This window comes from Prinia subflava, chromosome 12 (genome assembly GCF_021018805.1).
Source record: "Prinia subflava isolate CZ2003 ecotype Zambia chromosome 12, Cam_Psub_1.2, whole genome shotgun sequence".
In the NCBI taxonomy this organism is placed as follows: Eukaryota; Metazoa; Chordata; class Aves; order Passeriformes; family Cisticolidae; genus Prinia; species Prinia subflava.
In genome coordinates, this window is record NC_086258.1 from 8,641,357 (window position 1) to 8,660,182 (window position 18,826).

At 52.7% G+C, this 18,826-nt stretch overlaps 1 protein-coding gene across 2 annotated transcripts in view; it reads left to right on the plus strand.

The window, feature by feature from the left end:
- NOTCH1 (notch receptor 1) overlaps positions 1–14,849 on the plus strand; it is a 42,524-nt gene extending 27,675 nt beyond the window's left edge. The window contains exons 15-34 of one of the 2 annotated variants that reach the window (XM_063408968.1): positions 507–620; positions 1,548–1,667; positions 1,904–2,056; positions 2,455–2,683; positions 2,815–3,016; positions 3,104–3,257; positions 3,493–3,677; positions 3,848–3,980; positions 4,287–4,544; positions 4,653–4,765; positions 5,200–5,777; positions 6,470–6,898; positions 7,684–7,832; positions 8,460–8,676; positions 8,999–9,089; positions 9,299–9,464; positions 10,110–10,405; positions 10,700–10,847; positions 10,960–11,057; positions 11,485–14,849. In XM_063408968.1, coding sequence (XP_063265038.1) covers positions 507–620; positions 1,548–1,667; positions 1,904–2,056; positions 2,455–2,683; positions 2,815–3,016; positions 3,104–3,257; positions 3,493–3,677; positions 3,848–3,980; positions 4,287–4,544; positions 4,653–4,765; positions 5,200–5,777; positions 6,470–6,898; positions 7,684–7,832; positions 8,460–8,676; positions 8,999–9,089; positions 9,299–9,464; positions 10,110–10,405; positions 10,700–10,847; positions 10,960–11,057; positions 11,485–12,972 — 5,321 coding nt within the window. In that variant the 3' untranslated portion in view covers positions 12,973–14,849. The remainder of the gene's footprint in view (positions 1–506; positions 621–1,547; positions 1,668–1,903; positions 2,057–2,454; positions 2,684–2,814; positions 3,017–3,103; positions 3,258–3,492; positions 3,678–3,847; positions 3,981–4,286; positions 4,545–4,652; positions 4,766–5,199; positions 5,778–6,469; positions 6,899–7,683; positions 7,833–8,459; positions 8,677–8,998; positions 9,090–9,298; positions 9,465–10,109; positions 10,406–10,699; positions 10,848–10,959; positions 11,058–11,484) is intronic. The other variant, XM_063408969.1, reaches the window with a different exon arrangement.
- Positions 14,850–18,826: the final 3,977 nt, after the last annotated feature.

Here is an 18,826-nt window from a genome sequence, read left to right on the forward strand (position 1 = left end):
GGTTAATTCTGAAAAATTTCTTCCTGGGAATGGTGGTCAGGGACTGGAGCAGGCTGCCCAGGGAAGTGGTGGAGTCACCATGATTGGAAGTGTTCAAAAGGAGTGTGGATGTGGAACGTGGTGATGCTGGGTTAATGGTTGGACTTGATGATCTTAGAGGGCTTTTCCAGCATTAAGTCTGTGATTCCATTATTCTAAGGGTGCAGCCAGGGATGCTGCCATGTTCCCCCTACACCGAGGCCTGCATGGGAGCTGTGGGTGTTCTTGTGATGCTGGGTGGGCTGGAGGCTTCATTCTGGGGACAGTGGAGCCCCAGGTGTGGCTGGTGGCAGCACAGCCATCCTGGAGACCTTCAGCAGAGTTCAGGGCTGGAGCTGAGCACAGGAGGCTTTCCCAGGGCAATGGGTGTGCTGTTGTCATTGTCACCGTGTCCCCACTGTACCCTCAGCCCCCTGCCACCAGCACACCTCCATCACAGCCACTTCTATTTATTTTTCTTAACACAGGCCCCAACTGCCAGACCAATATCAACGAATGTGCTTCCAACCCCTGCCTGAACCAGGGCACGTGCATTGATGACGTTGCTGGCTACACCTGCAACTGCCTCCTGCCCTACACAGGTGAGGGGAGCACCCTGTGTCCCACCATGTCTCTGCAGAGTTTTTCTGCTTCGTGTGTGACACCAAACTGGTCCCAGCACATGCAGTGGGCTGGCACTAAGCATGAAGGCTTCTCTCATCCTGCCCTGCCGAGGGGCTGCCCACAGCCACGGCTCCACCTCTCCACGGCGCAGCTGGAGGAAACTGGCAGGAGCTTTGAGAGGCTGCCAGCCACAGCTTCCTCCCTTCCTCCTCTTCCTCCTCATCCTGGAGGGCACTGGGGCGGTGGCTCAGGGGCAGCAGCACCCAGGGGCTGCCCTGCTCACACCCTGCTGCTCCCCAGCCGTGATGCCCGTGCTGGAGGAGGCGATCCGAGGCCGAGGGGCCGGGGGATTCTGCTGAGCCAATTCCTGTTTGCCGGGCCCGCGCTTCCGCTGGCGCGGCCCAGCACAATTGCAGGAAGCCATGAGCTGTTTCCTGCCCTCGCCAGTGGCCATAGAAACCCCTGGGGGGGACGGGGAGGACTGGGCAGGCAGGGAGGGGAAGGCTCTGGAAAATAGCAAAGGCCAGTTCAGGAGATATTGGCTGACAGGGAAGATAAGGGTTCGGAGGGAACGTGTCCCTTGGCTGGACGTAAACAGGAAAAGCAGCGGAGAGGGAAGGGGGGAGGGAGTGCAAGGGGGAAAAGACACCCCGAGCAGCACTTCCCTGCCAAAGGAAGTGTGCAGTGCTTTCATGCAGCCCAGATAGGGCTCAAAAGTTTGTGGGGGTTCAGGGTCATGGGTGATCCGGAATGGATGAAACAGCTCCAGCTGGGCTGCCTGGGGTGCTGGGGAAGTCCAGAGCCTTCCCCAGACTGGCAGCAGTCCAGGGCAGGGGACAGGGACAGCAGGGTCTTGGGCCACCTGTCATTTTGGAGGGTGTCAGCAGGTGCTTGTGTCTGTGCAGGAGCCACCTGTGAGGATGTGCTGGCCCCCTGTGCTGGCAGCCCCTGCAAGAACGGCGGCGAGTGCCAGGAGTCGGAGGACTACAAGAGCTTCTCCTGCAGTTGCCCCCCTGGCTGGCAAGGTATGGACATGGTCCTCTTTGAGGGTCAGAACCCCCCACTCCCCTCAGGGAGGGAAAGACACAGGAGAGGGAGCCAGTCCTGACCTGCCCCATGGCTCAGCTGGGTGGCTGGGACACAACCATGGCATCCTTTGGCTTCTGCCCTGGTGTGAGCGGTGCCCGAAATGTCATTGTCACCCCTGGGGCTTTCACCAGCACCTCCAGCCCACACAACCCCTGTCCTGCTCTGTCCACAGGTCAGACCTGTGAGATTGACATCAATGAGTGTGTGAAGAGCCCCTGCAGGAATGGGGCCACGTGCCAGAACACCAACGGGAGCTACCGCTGCGCCTGCCGGACCGGCTTCTCCGGCCGCAACTGCGACACCGACATCGACGACTGCAAGCCCAGTAAGAGCAGGGGCTGCCCCAGACTGCCCCCAGCCCAGCCCCGAGCCTCATCGCCCTTCCTGGGGCTGGCATTCTCCTCCCCATGCATGCACCAGCCCTGGCTGCCAGTGGCCTGGGCTGTGCTGCAAGCCCTGCTTGGCTTTAGGGCCACCTCACTCGTGTCCCTGTCGAGCTGTGTCAGTCCAAGATGGGAGCAGGAGGAAGGAGGATGGGGGATGATGTGTGCCATGGGTTCTCCTTTTGCCCAGCCTCCTGGTGGGATTGGTCTGGCTTGTGCCCAGTCCATGGGCTCAGTCCCATTCCTCCGTGTGGCCAGGGAATGTGTATGAGGACAGTGGTGTGGGGAAGCTCCGGGGCTGGACCCATCACACCTTCACATGCACGTCCCTCCTCCCCAGATCCATGCCACAACGGTGGCTCCTGCTCCGATGGCATTGGCACCTTCTTCTGCGAGTGCCTGGCTGGCTTCCGTGGGCCCAAGTGCGAGGAGGACATCAATGAGTGCGCCAGCAACCCCTGCAAGAACGGGGCCAACTGCACCGACTGCGTCAACAGCTACACCTGCACCTGCCCCTCCGGCTTCAGCGGCATCCACTGCGAGAACAACACCCCTGACTGCACAGAGAGGTACAGTCCTGCCAGCTGGGACAGGGGCCGAGGTCCCTGTGCCTCCCCAGAGCTCTGGGTTGGTGTGTGGGGGCTTTGGTGTGGGGCACGAGCAGCTGTGGCTCACTGGGGTGCCGTGTCTGTGTCCCCAGCTCCTGCTTCAACGGTGGGACGTGCGTGGATGGCATCAACACCTTCACCTGCGTCTGCCTGCCCGGCTTCACGGGCAGCTACTGCGAGCACAACATCAACGAGTGCGACTCCAAGCCGTGCCTGAACGGGGGCACGTGCCAGGACAGCTACGGGACGTACAAGTGCACCTGTGCCCAGGGGTACACCGGCCTCAACTGCCAGGTACGGGTGGGTGCTGCTGGGGGGGTCCTGGGGTCACTGCAGGACCCTGCTGGGTCCTCACCCTCACCCCGTGCTCTGCTCCCCCAGAACCTGGTGCGCTGGTGTGACTCCTCGCCCTGCAAAAACGGAGGCAAGTGCTGGCAGACCAGCAACCTGTACCACTGTGAGTGCAACAGCGGCTGGACAGGGCTCTACTGCGACGTCCCCAGTGTGTCCTGTGAGGTGGCTGCTAAGCAGCAAGGTAAGACCCCTGCCAGGGCCAGGCTGGGGTCCCCAGATGTCTCCTGTGCTGGGCACTGAGGGATGTGGTCAATTCTTTTGGTGGGGATCTTTGGCACAGAGTGATGTCAAGGATTGCTCTAGCAATGCACCCCCAAGGCTGTGATTCCCTGTGGGATGTGTGGTGGGCAGGACATGGCCCTGTGGGCAGTGGGTGTCACCAAGGTCCCTGCATCTCACTCTGCTCTCCCTGACAGGTATCGATGTAGCACACCTCTGCAGGAACTCGGGGCTCTGTGTGGACACTGGCAACACTCATTTCTGCCGCTGCCAAGCCGGCTACACCGGCAGCTACTGCGAGGAGCAGGTGGATGAATGCTCCCCCAACCCCTGCCAGAACGGAGCCACCTGCACAGACTACCTGGGAGGCTACTCCTGTGAGGTGGGTGCCTGGGGGGCAGGAATTCCCAGGGAAAAAGCCTCAGTTACTGCCTTTCTGCTGCCCTTGCATGATGCCCCTTTACCAAGTTGTAGCCTGGGGTGCTGGCTGTGCTCCTAGAGCCAGGGAATGGAAGAAACCTCTCTGATAGTTCCCCGCTTTCCTCCTTGCAGTGTGTGGCTGGTTATCATGGAGTTAACTGCTCAGAGGAGATCAATGAGTGCTTGTCCCACCCGTGCCAGAATGGAGGAACCTGCATCGATCTCATCAATACCTACAAATGCTCCTGCCCCAGAGGAACTCAAGGTAAATTAATTCCCCAGGCTGGGGCATTAGTGGGCTGAGTGCAGATATCCTTGGATTCTGCTCATTAGCTGCTCGGGCTGGCAGCAGCAAACGCAGCGGGCGAGGTTTGTGTTTGCTTGTGGGCTTATCCATCAAGGCCATGTGTCCTTGGCCACGTGGTGCCGTGTCCCTCCCGCCCGAGAGGTGGCTCAGGCTGCCACTGACGTGGTCAGGCTCAGCCCCTTGGCAGGGAAGGCTCGCACAGGGGAGCAGCAGCCCCCCGATACTGTTTGATGAGCTGTGTGGGTTGTTCCCCCCTCTCTCTAGGGGTGCACTGTGAGATCAATGTGGATGACTGCAGCCCTTTCTTTGATCCTGTCACCCTGGGGCCCAAGTGCTTTAACAATGGCAAGTGCAAGGATCGGGTAGGTGGCTACAGCTGCATCTGCCCCCCTGGCTTTGTAGGGGAGCGCTGCGAGGGAGATGTCAACGAGTGCCTGTCCAACCCCTGCGACGCCCGCGGCACCCAGAACTGCGTGCAGCGGGTCAACGACTACAAATGCGAGTGCCGACCTGGCTATGCAGGTGAGCACCGCTGCTGGGAGTCCCCTGCTGCTCCCAGGGCCCAGCCTGCAGCCCCCAGCCCCCCCTGCACGCCTTCCTCTGCTCCTCACGCACTCCTCTCCCTCGCAGGCCGCCGCTGTGACACCGTGGTGGACGGCTGCAAAGGCAAACCCTGCAGGAATGGGGGAACCTGTGCTGTTGCCAGCAACACCGGCCGTGGCTTCATCTGCAAGTGCCCGCCGGTAGGTGCCTGCTCCTCTCTGGCTCTGTCTTGTTGCGTGGGCATGAGGGATGGTCAAGAAGCCAGTGTAGCCCCTGAGGCTTCCCCAGCTGGGATAGGCATGGATGGGAGGATGCTTTGCTGTGGGTGCATCCATAAATGTGCACTCTCCACTCTTGCAAGGATGCTGGAATAGAGTTAGGGAGAAGATGGCTCAGGCCTGAAGGTAGAAGAGGCTGAATGTTACTTGCACCACACAAAGTGGGACAGGCAGCTGTGGAGAAGAGCTCCCTTCACTTTGACAGGATGCTTTAACGAGCTTCACATTCAAGATTATTCTTGCCCATCACCAGTTTTAGAGGGCGAGCTTTAGTTTCCCAGAACACACGTGTGTTGATGCTGCTTGTAGGACAAGCATCAGTGGTTCTGACTCCCTCCTTGCCTTGCTTTCCCCAGGGATTCGTGGGTGCCACCTGCGAGAACGACTCCCGCACCTGCGGGAACCTGCACTGCCTGAACGGCGGCACCTGCATCTCCATCCACAAGAGCTCCAAGTGCATGTGCACGCCGGCCTTCACAGGCCCCGAGTGCCAGTACCCGGCCAGCAGCCCCTGCACCTCCAACCCCTGCTACAACGGGGGCACCTGCGAGTTCTCCGGAGCCGCCTCCCCCTTCGGCGACTACCGCTGCAACTGCCCTGCCAACTTCAACGGCCTCAACTGCCACATCCTCGACTTCGACTTCCAGGGAGGCATCGGGCAGGACATCATCCCCCCCAAAATCGAGGAGAAGTGCGAGATCGCCGTGTGCGCGGGCTACGCCGGCAACAAGATCTGTGATGGGAAATGCAACAACCACGCCTGCGGCTGGGACGGCGGCGACTGCTCCCTCAACTTCAACGACCCCTGGAAGAACTGCTCCCAGTCTCTGCAGTGCTGGAAGTATTTCAATGATGGCAAGTGTGACTCTCAGTGCAATAACGCTGGCTGCCTCTACGACGGGTTCGACTGCCAGAAATACGAGGGGCAATGCAAGTAAGTGGCTTCTTGAAAACCTTCTTGTTTTAAAGCCCGTGAGTGGTGATCCTCTGGTTCTGCTGGTTGTAGCTGGTAAAACTCCTAGACTCAGGCCTGCTGTTCACTCCCAGCTCTCTGTTCTGCTGCCTGTGGGGCTGCAACTCAAGCAATCACATCTCCCTGTGGTCCTTCTGAGTTTACATCCACTTGGAAGCTGTCTGGGTTTGACTCACTGCAGATGGCCTCCCTGTCTTTGCTTGTATCGCTTTACAGAAGTGAATTCTCCAACTCACAGCAGTAACACAGTCAGTTTGAAGGCAGGGAGACCCCAGATGGAAGAGCAGCCAGGAAATATGATGATGTTAACATCCAAGCATTTCCCAAACATTGTCTTTGGCAGCAGCAGGAACTTAGTCCCAGATTCCTGGACCAACTGTGGTCTTAGTAACTACTCTGTGAGCCCATGCCTTCTCTGAGTCACAGTAATTTGTCCCTTTTATGATTTAAAATCTGCTCTCTCTCACCTGCAGCAGCAAATGCTTCACAGTGCTGCATGAAACATCTGCTTTCTATGTAAACTGGTTTGGTGTCTCTCAGGGTGAAGAATATTTATACAAAAGAGAGACCACCGCTGCTTTTCTCAGCACATAGGTGTTATTTGCTGTACTTGGTCTAACTCTCCCTTCTGCCTTGCTTCTCCCTCCACCCAGCCCTCTGTATGACCAGTACTGCAAAGATCACTTCTCGGATGGTCACTGCGACCAGGGCTGCAACAACTTTGAGTGCGAGTGGGATGGTCTGGACTGTGCAAACAACATGCCAGAGAAGCTGGCAGATGGCACACTGGTGGTGGTGGTCCTCATCACCCCCGAGAACCTGAAGAACAACTCCTTCAACTTCCTGAGGGAGCTGAGCCGTGTGCTGCACACCAACGTGGTCTTCAAGAAGAACCCCAAGGGGGAGTATATGATCTTCCCGTACTACGGCAACGAGGAGGAGCTGAAAAAACATTACATCAAGAGGTCCACAGAGGACTGGGCAGATATGTCCAGTGCTGTCATCAACAAAGTGAAGAGCAGCCTCTACTCCAGGGCTGGCAGGAGGCAGAAGAGGGAGCTTGACCAGATGGACATCAGAGGGTAAGAGGGTTCCATTTTCTCCCAGCAGCACTCAGAGTGTGTTTTCTGTGTCGATAATAGTAACACGCTAGGAGGGGAAGGATGTAGGCCAGATAATTGTATTTAGATGCTGCTTTCTGTGTGAACAGAAACCGGATTTTGCTCTCATGTGGGAAAATGGAGTGATCATTCAGGAATCCCTGGTACAATGCTGCGCCGACTCTCACGATTGAAGGAGTCCTGTGCATTGTTGGGAGCCGGGGCTGGGCTGGGTGGGACCTGGAAGCAGAGGTTGGCCTGACCGACTGTCTGACTTCAGGAAGTCATTAAGTTAAGCCTCATTTTCTCCCTGGGAAATGCTTTCTAGAGCTTTGTTGTAAAACTCAATTACTGCAATCTGTGTTTGGAGATCTTTGGTGTAAACATACACATCTAACCTGCTCCCTCTCCATGGACTCAATCAGAAAACCCTGAAAGTAAAGGGGTTAGAGCAGCAAAGCTGATGTGAGATGATCTGCAGGCTCCCAAACAGCATTATTTAAGATACTGTAGTGTCTGGGTAATTATAAAACATTGTGAAGCAGAGACTCCCTTCCATTCCTGTAGATAAAGAGCTGGATTTTGCAGCATTCACTGAGGCAAATCCAAGAGACCATGAGTGTGAGCTGCAGGCTTTGGGCCACAGGGGAGCAAGGAGATGGGTCCCCACCTTCTAATTCCCCCTGATGGGGGTTAAAGAGGGAAGGGAGACGTGTCCTCGGTGTGGTCATGGCTCCCTGGTCCTTATTGACTCTTCTCTCTCACAGATCCATCGTCTACTTGGAAATTGATAACCGCCAGTGCATCCAGTCATCTTCCCAGTGCTTCCAGAGTGCCACCGATGTGGCAGCATTCCTGGGAGCCTTGGCCTCCCTTGGCAACCTGAATATACCCTACAAAATAGAGGCTGTCAAAAGTAAGTACAGCTGGTCAGCTGGGGAGGAGGGACAGCCAAAACTTTGCAGCCTTCCCCGAGTTTACTTATCTGTCAATTGGCTGCATTTGAGCACAGTCTGGTTTTAATAACCTCACGTGTTTTGGGTTTTTTTTATTTAAATCTTTTCTGTAAAAAAATTGCGAGCCCACTTTATTATTTTTGCTTATTCCAGGTTTTATTTCAAAATCATTATCACTCTAAAAGTTATTAAAAAAAGAAAAGAAAAAGAAAACCCAAGCAGCTCCAATCAATCAGTGACATGCAAGGAGTTGAAGTTTGTATCTTGAAAATCCCTCCTAAATCCTTTTGTCTTAACAGCTCAATGCAAGCGCAATGATTTGAAGTTTGCTAATCCTTTTCCTTAAAGGAGAAAAAAGTGAAGCTGTCTCCTGGTGCAGGCTGCCTTGTGCAGCCGAGAATTTGCCGATAGTTTGCAATTCTGATTAATAGCGTATAAAATGACCTTATTTTGAGGGGGGGGGGTTTGGCTGATTTAGATCAGACTTAGGTGCCTCTATTAACAAATTTTCCTTCATTTCCACTCCGTCCCTCGTTTGCTATGCAGCTTAATGTCTCAGCATCTGTGTGTGCCCCACTGTTTTGTAGGTGAAACAGCAGAGCCCACGAAGAACTCGCAGCTGTATCCTATGTACGTGGTGGTGGCTGCGCTGGTCCTGCTCGCCTTCATCGGGCTGGGAGTGCTGGTGTCCCGCAAGCGCCGCAGGGAGCATGGGCAGCTGTGGTTCCCTGAAGGCTTCAAAGTGACAGAGTCGAGCAAGAAGAAGCGGCGGGAGCCTCTGGGGGAGGATTCTGTTGGGCTGAAGTGAGTAATTTTCCTGCTGACCCGGGAGGCAGGGCTGCTCCGGGCTCTTCTGAGAGAGTCCGGTGGGGTTTTGTTCTCCAGGGCGTTGTAGTGGTGTGGCAGGGAGGAGGAGAGTCAGGGGTCTTAAAGTTCTGCATGGGGGAAAAAAGCAGTGTTCTGTCTGGTTCGTGCTCTGTAATCTTTTTGCACCTGGTAAAAAATGAAATGCAACTTGAGGGGAACCTCCTGGAAATTGGTTGATTCTTCTTTAAGTTTGTGCCTGTACGTGGCACAAGCAGTTCCTGCAGAGGAGATAACGTTTTGTGTGGTTTTATTTTTAAAGACCCCTCAAAAATGCTTCGGATGGCACGCTGATGGATGACAACCAGAATGAGTGGGGTGATGAGGAGACCTTGGACACCAAGAAGTTCAGGGTAAGCCCTCTGCCACACTCCCTGCCTGTGCTGCTCCTGGGTTTGTCACGGGAGGAGCAGAGGGACCCTCAGGGCCCCTCATTGCTGCTCTCAGCTCCTTTGCAGACTTGCCTGTGACAAACACACACCTTGGAGCCTCGCAGAGCTTCCCAGGCTGGATCTCAGCCGGGGGGGTTTTCTGGGAGCTGATTCCCTGCTGTTTCCCCCAGTTCGAGGAGCAGGCGATGCTGCCGGACACGGATGACCAGACAGATCACAGGCAGTGGACACAGCAGCACCTGGACGCCGCTGACCTGCGCATTTCCTCCATGGCCCCGACGCCTCCACAGGGGGAAATCGATGCTGACTGCATGGATGTCAACGTCAGAGGGCCGGGTAAGCACCCCTTGCACTCCTGCAGTGTCAGCTCGTGTCAAACCCTCCCTCAGCCCCACAGAGGAGCAGCCCCACAGCCCTCCCTGTCCCTTGCTGTCACTGCTGCAAGCTCTGCACCACAGGGTTGCTGTTGTGTGTGATTTAGAGAGAGACCCTGTCACATTTTGCTTTCCGTGAGAGCTCTTTTGTTCAGTGATTGAGGTGGAAATTACAGAAGTACCTATTAAATCACTCAGGTTATCTCTCTGCTGCTCCTATATTCCTCTCCTCCCATCCAACTGTACATTTCACAGTCTTCCTTTAAGGTTTTTAGCAATGGTTAATAGCTTTTTAGATTCTGACAAACACTTGATCTTCCCCACGTCTGTGAAATTGTCCTCTGAAATAATGAAGGTATTTACCATACTCCATTTGCTTTGAGCAGCCTTCCTTACAAACTGCACCTTACGTGGAGCAGATGAAATAGGGAAAGCAGTGAGCAGTGAGATACCACTGAGGAATTTCAGATCCATATCAGAGGAAGGATATTCGTGTTTGATGTTCAGAGCTAGTCAGGAACTCAGTCTTGGTGCACCCAGGAGAGCAAGCATCTATCGCAGGCAGAGCATTACAGAGGGTAAAAAGCCTTTTTTTTTTACCTTTCAGACGGCTTCACCCCCCTGATGATCGCCTCGTGCAGCGGGGGAGGGCTGGAGACAGGCAACAGCGAGGAGGAGGACGACGCTCCCGCCGTCATCTCGGACTTCATCTACCAAGGTGCCAGCCTGCACAACCAGACTGACCGCACGGGCGAGACCGCGCTGCACCTGGCCGCCAGGTACTCGCGCTCGGACGCGGCCAAGCGCCTGCTGGAGGCCAGCGCCGACGCCAACATCCAGGACAACATGGGCCGGACGCCGCTGCACGCCGCCGTCTCTGCCGACGCCCAAGGGGTCTTCCAGGTAATGGTTTGGGTGCCTGTTTTGGGGGTTTTTGGGGGGAATTAGGGGTGCTGTGTGAGGAGTCAGATCACAGGGCCTGCTGCTCACCTGGGCAGTCGTCAGAAATGAAGCTCCTGTTGTCACGGGGAACAGCAAAGCAGCAACCCCATGGCAGCTCCCCTGGACTGGGAGTAGAACTGGAGAGTTGGACCTTTGGAAAGGGCATTGTAGATCCTGAGACCTGGACACTGGAGTGCCTTCTGTCTGTCCCTCCTAACGCTGGTGTTCCCTCTGCTTTGGCCCTTCTTGTGGCAGATCCTGATTAGGAACAGGGCAACAGACCTGGATGCCCGAATGCACGATGGGACCACTCCCCTGATCCTGGCTGCTCGCTTGGCTGTGGAGGGGATGCTGGATGACCTCATCAACTGCCACGCTGATGTCAACGCCGTGGATGATTTAGGTACTGAGGCAGCTAAAACACCAGTTCACCCAGATGTGGGACAAAAGGACTGCTTGCTGTTGATCTCAGTGCTCTCTAATGTGTGTTGTATTTTCGTGGCTTTCCTCTATAGGCAAGTCAGCCCTGCACTGGGCAGCTGCTGTGAATAATGTGGAAGCTGCAATGGTCCTCCTGAAGAATGGTGCCAATAAGGACATGCAGAATAATAAGGTAGGATCTCCTAGGCTGATGTATGCAAGGCAAGAACCATTTAGGGACTCTGTTAAAGAGTAATTTCTGGCTAAAATACAAATGTCTGGCACTGAGACTCTGATTTGATTGTTCTGCTGTGAATGAAGTTGGATTTAGCTCAAAGGAGCGCTGTGGGATTTGGTTGTGGGGGTGATACTGAGGGGCTGTGCAGTGCCTGGTGAGCAGTGTCTTTATGGCCACCTCCAGCCTGTTCTGGGTCACTCACAGGGTTCCTGGTTTGATACCAGTACAAGGACATGGCTCAGCAGGGTAGGAAAAAGAGGGAGCAAACCCTCCCCAGAGGAGAGATGATGGCAGACCCAACGACATGGGTGTGGGGCTCAGGGCAGCACCAGCCAGGAAAATCTGTGACCTCAACCCTAACCAAACCTTGCTGTCTTTCCAGGAGGAGACCCCGCTGTTCCTGGCAGCCAGGGAAGGGAGCTACGAAACCGCCAAGGTCCTGCTGGACCATTTTGCCAACCGGGACATCACGGACCACATGGACCGGCTGCCGCGGGACATTGCGCAGGAGCGCATGCACCACGACATCGTGCGCCTGCTGGACGAGTACAACCTGGTGAGGAGCCCCACGCTGCACAACGGGCCCCTGGGGGCACCCACGCTGTCCCCCCCGCTCTGCTCCCCCAGCAGCTACATCGGCAACCTCAAACCTGCCGTGCAGGGCAAGAAGGCCAGGAAGCCGAGCACCAAGGGGCTGAGCTGCGGCGGCAAGGACGCCAAAGACCTGAAAGCCCGCAGGAAAAAGTCCCAGGATGGAAAAGGGTGTCTGCTCGACAGCTCCGGGGTGTTGTCCCCTGTGGATTCCCTGGAGTCGCCGCACGGGTACCTCTCAGATGTGGCCTCTCCCCCGCTGATGACGTCCCCGTTCCAGCAGTCCCCGTCCATGCCTCTGAACCACCTGCCAGGCATGCCCGATGCCCACCTGAGCATCAACCACCTCAACATGGCGGGCAAGCAGGATATGGCCATGGGCAGCTCCAGCAGGATGGGCTTCGACTCGGTGCCACCGCGCCTGTCCCACCTGCCCGTGTCCAGCCCCAGCACGGGGATGAGCAGTGCCCCCATGAGCTTCTCGGTGGGCAGCGGGGCCGGGCTGAACGGGCAGTGTGACTGGCTCACACGGCTGCAGAACGGCATGGTGCAGAGCCAGTACAACCCCCTGAGAGGCAACCTGCAGCCGGGGGCTCACCAGCAGCCCCAAAACCTGCAGCACGGCATGATGACCTCGCTGCACAACGGGCTGCCCACCACCAGCTTGTCGCAGATGATGAGCTACCAGGCCATGCCCAACACCCGCCTGGCCTCCCAGCCCCACCTGATGCAGAGCCAGCAGCTCCAGCAGATGCAGCAGCAGCAGCAGCAGCAGCTCCAGCAGCCCAGCCTGCAGCCGCCACCACCGCAGCAGCCGCAGCAGCAGCAGCAGCAGCAACCACAGCCACCACCACAGCAGCAGCACCACAACCCAGGCTCCAACGGGAGCGGCCACATGGGCCAGAATTTCCTCGGTACGGAGCTGAGCCAGCCCGAGCTGCCGGCGGTGAGCGGCGGCGCCATGGCCGTGCACACCATCCTGCCGCAGGATTCGCAGCTGCTGCCCACCTCCCTGCCCTCCTCGCTGGCCCAGCCCATGACCACCACGCAGTTCCTGACGCCGCCTTCCCAGCACAGTTATTCCTCCCCCTTGGACAACACCCCCAGCCACCAGCTCCAGGTGCCCGACCACCCTTTCCTCACGCCCTCGCCGGAGTCGCCGGACCAGTGGTCCAGCTCCTCTCCTCACTCCAACGTGTCCGACTGGTCCGACGGCATCTCCAGCCCTCCCACGAGTATGCAGTCGCAGATGGGACACATCCCCGAGGCCTTCAAGTAAAAAAAAAATACAAAAAAAAAGTGTTTTAGACTCTCATTGGGAGCCAGAAGCTCGAGGGAGATCTTTTTTTTTTACAAGGACTCCGGATGCTTTTATTAAAGGATCCTTTTAAAATATGTTTTTATAAAAAAGGAAAAAAAAAAGAAAAGAAAAAGACGAATTAATTCCTTTTTTTTTTTTTAGTATTTATTTATGTACTTTTTATTTTACATGAGAACACTGCCTTTTTATTTATATGTTCTATTGTTAAGAACTCAATGTGGGACACCAGTTGCGTTTCGAGAAATCAACAAATTAGGTTTTTATAGGATGTTCTCTTTTGTTTGGAGGAGTTCAATGTGTTTGATTTGAGAGGAAATGTTTATGTAAAGCTATAAGCAACGATTTGTGATTCTGAAATGCCATTAATTTATTTTTTTTCTTTTTCAACTCAGAAAGAGAGGTGAGAAAGAAGAGGGGAAAAATTGACTAAAAATATCAATCCTTAAGGGGAAAAAAAGTATGGACAAATTTTTTAATTGTACTTTAAAATGTTTTCTTTGCATTTATATGAGAGGACATTTTATGGTACCAGTCATGAATCTTTGTTTAAATTTCAGTATTATATAGTTGTACATTTGCCTTGATAATAGAAATTTTTGTTCTCTCTTGTTTTTATATATATAAAAATATATATATTTAAATGATTTTTATGATCTAAAAAAAAAAAAAGAAAAAGAAAATCAGGATTATAGACCTGTAAGAACAGTTTCTAAGCTAAAAAAACACACCCTACAAAACATGAATACTGTCCCCCATCAAAAAGAAATATATTTGCCAAACTTCCAAGAGAGCAAGCCCATAACTATGGAGTATATACACAAAGGAGACTTAATTTTACTTTGAATATCTTTACTGATTTTTTTTTTTCGTTTAATTTCGTTTTCGTGTTTGAGTAACTGTTTTAAGAAAGAAATGCCAATATAAACTTTGTAAACCACATCCTTATTTTAAGGATGGCCTGCCTATTTTTTTAAGAGGTGTGTCTGGCAGTGCAGCCACCCTGAGTGAGATTTCAAAGCGTTATCACACTGCCACCCCTGTGCCCACCCGGCCCCAGCTCCTCTGGCAGAGCCCTCACTGGGTGCCCAGTGGGATTTGCTGCTGGTTTTGGTGGGAGGCTGGACTGGCCAAACTGGAGGGCGAGGGACCAGCACAGCTGTGCTGTGAAACGTTGACATTTTGTTCTGTGACCTTAGCCTGGAGTGATGCATCTTTTTTTATATTGATGTGCACTCTTTCTGTGTATCATGTAAAAATATAGTATAAGCCTGTGGCAGATTTAATGTTTGTAAATATGGGGGGGTTTTTTTTGGTTTGTTGTTTTGGTTTTTTTTTTAAGAAAAGGTGGATTTTGTTTCAAAAATCTAAATGAGCAAGTCTTAAATATATCATAAATATATCACCTTATAGAGGTGTTGGAATATCACTCACTCGGGTGCAAAAGCAAGCAGACACCCTAAGACTAGATAACGTGTGTGGGACAGGCAGATAGCAGTTAATCAAGAAAACCTAAGAAAAGGGTTCCTTTTCCTCATTCCTTTCTATTAGAACACCAAATAAAATGGATATTTCTCAAGGCACAGCGCCTTGCTGAGCACTCATCTTAGTTAACATTTCAGACCATTGTTATTGTGACACGCCTAATATGAGTGATAAAAACATCATGTGGTGTTGAATCTTCCTATGTTTTATAAACTAGAGTGTAGTTTAAGAAAAGATATCTTCTGTAATAAAGTTATCTACATGCAAAGTTGTAGTTTGCAAAAATGATGTATTTTTTGTGGTTAACTGATTTGCAATAAATGATGCTTCTGGGCATCTAGATTTTACTAAAACTGGAACTTGGTGTTTTTGTTACGGGTCAGTTGAATTCTGGATTTGACACCTGCTGTCTTTCCTTGCACAGAGGGCTGCAGCTTCCTCAACATCTTGTTCTCTGTGTAAAAACTCAGAGAAGAGCTTTGCACAATGAAAATTTCTCTTTTCACTGGCTTGAGACACCTGAGCGAGGCAAGAGGGGCTCTGCCCAGGTAACTCTTTACCTGCTGTGGGTGCTGTAATATCCTCAGGCCATCAGGTCAAGATCTAAAAGGGGAAACATGGAAAAATTGTTGTAAAGAATGTCCCTCATGCATCTTCAAAAAAAAACCAGGGACAGCAGCACCAGAGGGAGTTTTACTTGTGCCACTGTGGGCATAATCACCACCCAGAAATGTTTGCTGTCCTTGTTGTGCTCAAGATTTTTAGGGTAATTTAATTTAATTTAATTCTTTCTCTACCCCACAGGGACTCTGCAGTGCAAATGCAGCTGCAAAGTCCCCAGATAACTGGATATAAATAGCGGAGCCATTGACCTCCTCCCAAATCACATAAGCCTGGAATGTTGGTATTTTCCACTCGGTGGCTGGGGAGGGAGAGGGGCTGGGATCCAGCCCCAGACAGACCCAGGGCCACCAAGCACCTGCTGTGCAACTGCTGCTGTGACAATGGCATTTCATGTGCCACCCACAGCACCTTCAGAGGCCAGGGAGGTGACATTCTGGGAAAAGGAGCATCAAACTCCATGGAAAGGGGTGTTTTAAGGGAGAACAAACCCCTTTTCCCCCTGCAAGGTGGATCCCATGCAGCTCAGGCTTCTCCCACACATTCCCATCCCCAGCACGGCTCCAGGGCTGCCAGAGCCTCATCCCAAAGTGAGGAGGCATCAGATGGATCCTCTCCTGCCTGGTCTGCTGTAAAAAACAAATCACTCATGGGCAAGGCAGAAATTTGGCCTGGAACAGATGAAAATTTTTAAAAAAAAGGGGGGTTATGAGGACATGGAAAATAATGTGATATTGCAAGAGGCAACACATGTGGCTCGTCTAACAAGAGGGGCTGCAAAGCATGGGATTTTCCATGAGGAATGGTCAGAGGGGCAGGATGAGGAAAGAGGGGGCTAAATACCCCAGAAAGAAGCAAATGGATAGATATTAATTGTCCACAAGGTAGTTCAAACTAGAAGTCATTTAAGGTTTTTAAGAAGTAGAGGAGTAAGGCTGCAGAACTTGAGGTTTTAAATGTTTAGCCCCAAATTACTTTGATTTATGGAGGGCTCTGGTGACCAACCAACTTGTGAGTACATGAGATGATTGTGGAGTCACAGATCCAGCTGGGATTGAGGCAAAGCTAAACGAGAAACAAGAAAAATGGCCCCAGATTCAAATCCTCCTTTCACACTTAAGCTTCTTCCCACACCACCCAACCCACCACAAGCTCCTCTTCACCTCGTGTGGGTAAAGATTTTAGGGAGCTGAATTCCAAGCTCTCCCAGCAGCAGAAGATGCTGAGGATCTGCATGACTGGATCATGGCAAGCACGGCTGTCTCAGCATTCCAGGTGAAAAAGGCTGAGAAGAAGATTTTAGAAGCACTAAAATCACATCCCAGCTAAGGGAAGGGTTTGGGAGGGTTGGCGTAAAACAAGATTAGCACCGGCTATTGCCACGGCAGGTATGTTGGTGCTCTGAGGAATCCCTGCACCTGAACTATTTGTTTACATGCTGGAGGGCTTGGTTTTTTGCTTTTTTTTTCACTCTTTGTTTTCATTATTCCTGCTCAATTAGATGGGACATTTAGAAACTGCTACTCTGTATTGCTTCTCCCTCCGGGCTGTTGGTGCTTGCTCACAAAGTTGCTCACAGCTGCTGCAGCCCTGATTGAGGAACTGCAGCAACTAAATGAGTAAATAAATAAAACTCAGATTGTCCAGTTGGCCAACATGGTGCAGAATACTGGGATAGAGATACTCTCCTTTTTTTTTTTTTTTTTTTTTTTTTTTTTTTTTTTTTTTTTCATGTTTCTAAACTCAAAGAATGATCCTTTTCATAGCAAGCTCGTGGGGCAAGGTTGTGTTTCTGGTTGTGTGCAACCTGAAGACTGAATAAATTACCAGCAAAAGTCAGAATCGTTTGTGTTGTATTCCAGGTGAGGTGAGGAACAGAGAAGCTGTGGCTGCCCCATCCCTGGAAGTGTCTAAGGCCAGGTTGGAAGTGGCTTGGAGAAGCCTGGGACAGTGGAAGGGGGTGGAATTTGCTGATTTTTAAGGTCCTTTCCAAACCATTCTGTGAAGCAGCAGAGAAGGACACACGCTGTCCTCTCTGACAAAAGTATTTATAAAGGGTGACTCAAAACCGCTGCTGAGTACAGCAAAGCAGCTAGAAAACTTCAGGTTAAAAAGGGATTGAATGCTTAAATGTGGCAATTCTTTATAATCACGTATTTATCAGGAGAATAGCAAAAGTGAGATCCCATTGTTGGTGTTTGCATTGTGTACGCCTGTGTAAGGGGGTTAAATATGTAACATAAATATCTAACTATAGGCACAGAATTGAGCTATTGATGGTATTTAGCACACAAAAAACCAATCAGGCTAATTAAAACCATGTTTCCTCAGATTACACCTGTTCAGGGAAATATCAAGGGAGAACCAGGGCTTTATCTGCAACTCATGCCTGCGCAGGGAAATTGTATTTGACAAGCTGGTTTAGAAGAATGTTCCTACAAAAGAGGGAGATGAAAGGCACTTAAAAATCACAGCGCTGCCTCTGGTTCCCACACCAGCATCAAAGTGCTGCTTCCCCTGCTCGGCCGGGGCTTTGAGGATATTCCCCTGCTTTAATGATCAAGCGTGCAGGAACAGCTCTCGCACCGATAATGACCCTTGATTAAGATGTTTGTTTAGGTCGTTGTGTTTTCCTCTCCAAGGCTTGTTGTTGGGGTGTGACAGTATCACCCCGGTGAATGACAGGCATTCTTCTGGTGGTTCACCCCCCCAAAAAAAGAAAAAAAAGCTTCGTGTTTGTGTAAAATAGAGCTGCAACTCAGAGCCATGAAGGGGCTGGAGCAGCAGGAGCGGCTGGGGGAGCTCAGCCTGGAGAAAAGGAGGCTCAGGAGGGGAATGTTTCATGCTGCTTCCATATTTTTGATTCCCGAAGAGCTGTTTTCATGGACTGGTGTGGGTTGGAAGGGTCCTTCAAGATCATCTCATCCCACCCTCTGCCATGGGCACCTTCTCCCTGTCCACAGCAGGATGGGCACTGGTGAGGTTCAGGCTGTGCTCTCAGGGAACAGGGGACACGAGTGGTGCCAGGGGAGGCTTAGGTTGGCTATTCGGGAAAATTTCACAGCAGGAAGGGTGCTTAAGCCTTGGAAAGCGCTGGAATCATCATCCCCGGAGTGTTCCAAAGGGCACACGGATGTGGCACTTGGGGACGAGGCTTAGGGTGAACCCGGTACTCGGTAATCTCAGCAGGCTTTTTCAGCCTTAAGGATTCTGCCATTCGTTTCTGATGCTTTTGGACACGTGCGCCCCAGCCTTCCCCAATTAATGTGCCTTGCCTAATTAAGCCCCCACGGACGTGTAGGACAGGACCTCGCTCCGCAGCGAGTGACAGCTTCGCTCTGTGAGACAGAAGCTCATTTTCCGTGTCTATAAGCATGGATTTCTCAGTTCCAGCAGCCCTGGGGAGCCTCTGACCCGCCCTGCTCCCCCGGCCCGCGATGTGCAGCGGGTCCCCCGGGACCGGCACCGGACCGGCGGAGCTCTGTCCCGCCCTGGCGGCCGCCCGCGCCACTGCACCCGCACCGGGCAACCGAGGGGACCGGGACCTCCACGGGACCCGTACGGGACCGCGCTCCGCCACTCCCCGACCTAGGGACGAGACCGCGGCGGCACAGGGGAGGCAGCGGGACGAAGCGCCCCGAACGGGACTCGAACCCGTGACCTTGGAACCCGCAGCCGCCCGAGCCGGGACTCGAACCCGCGGCCCGTC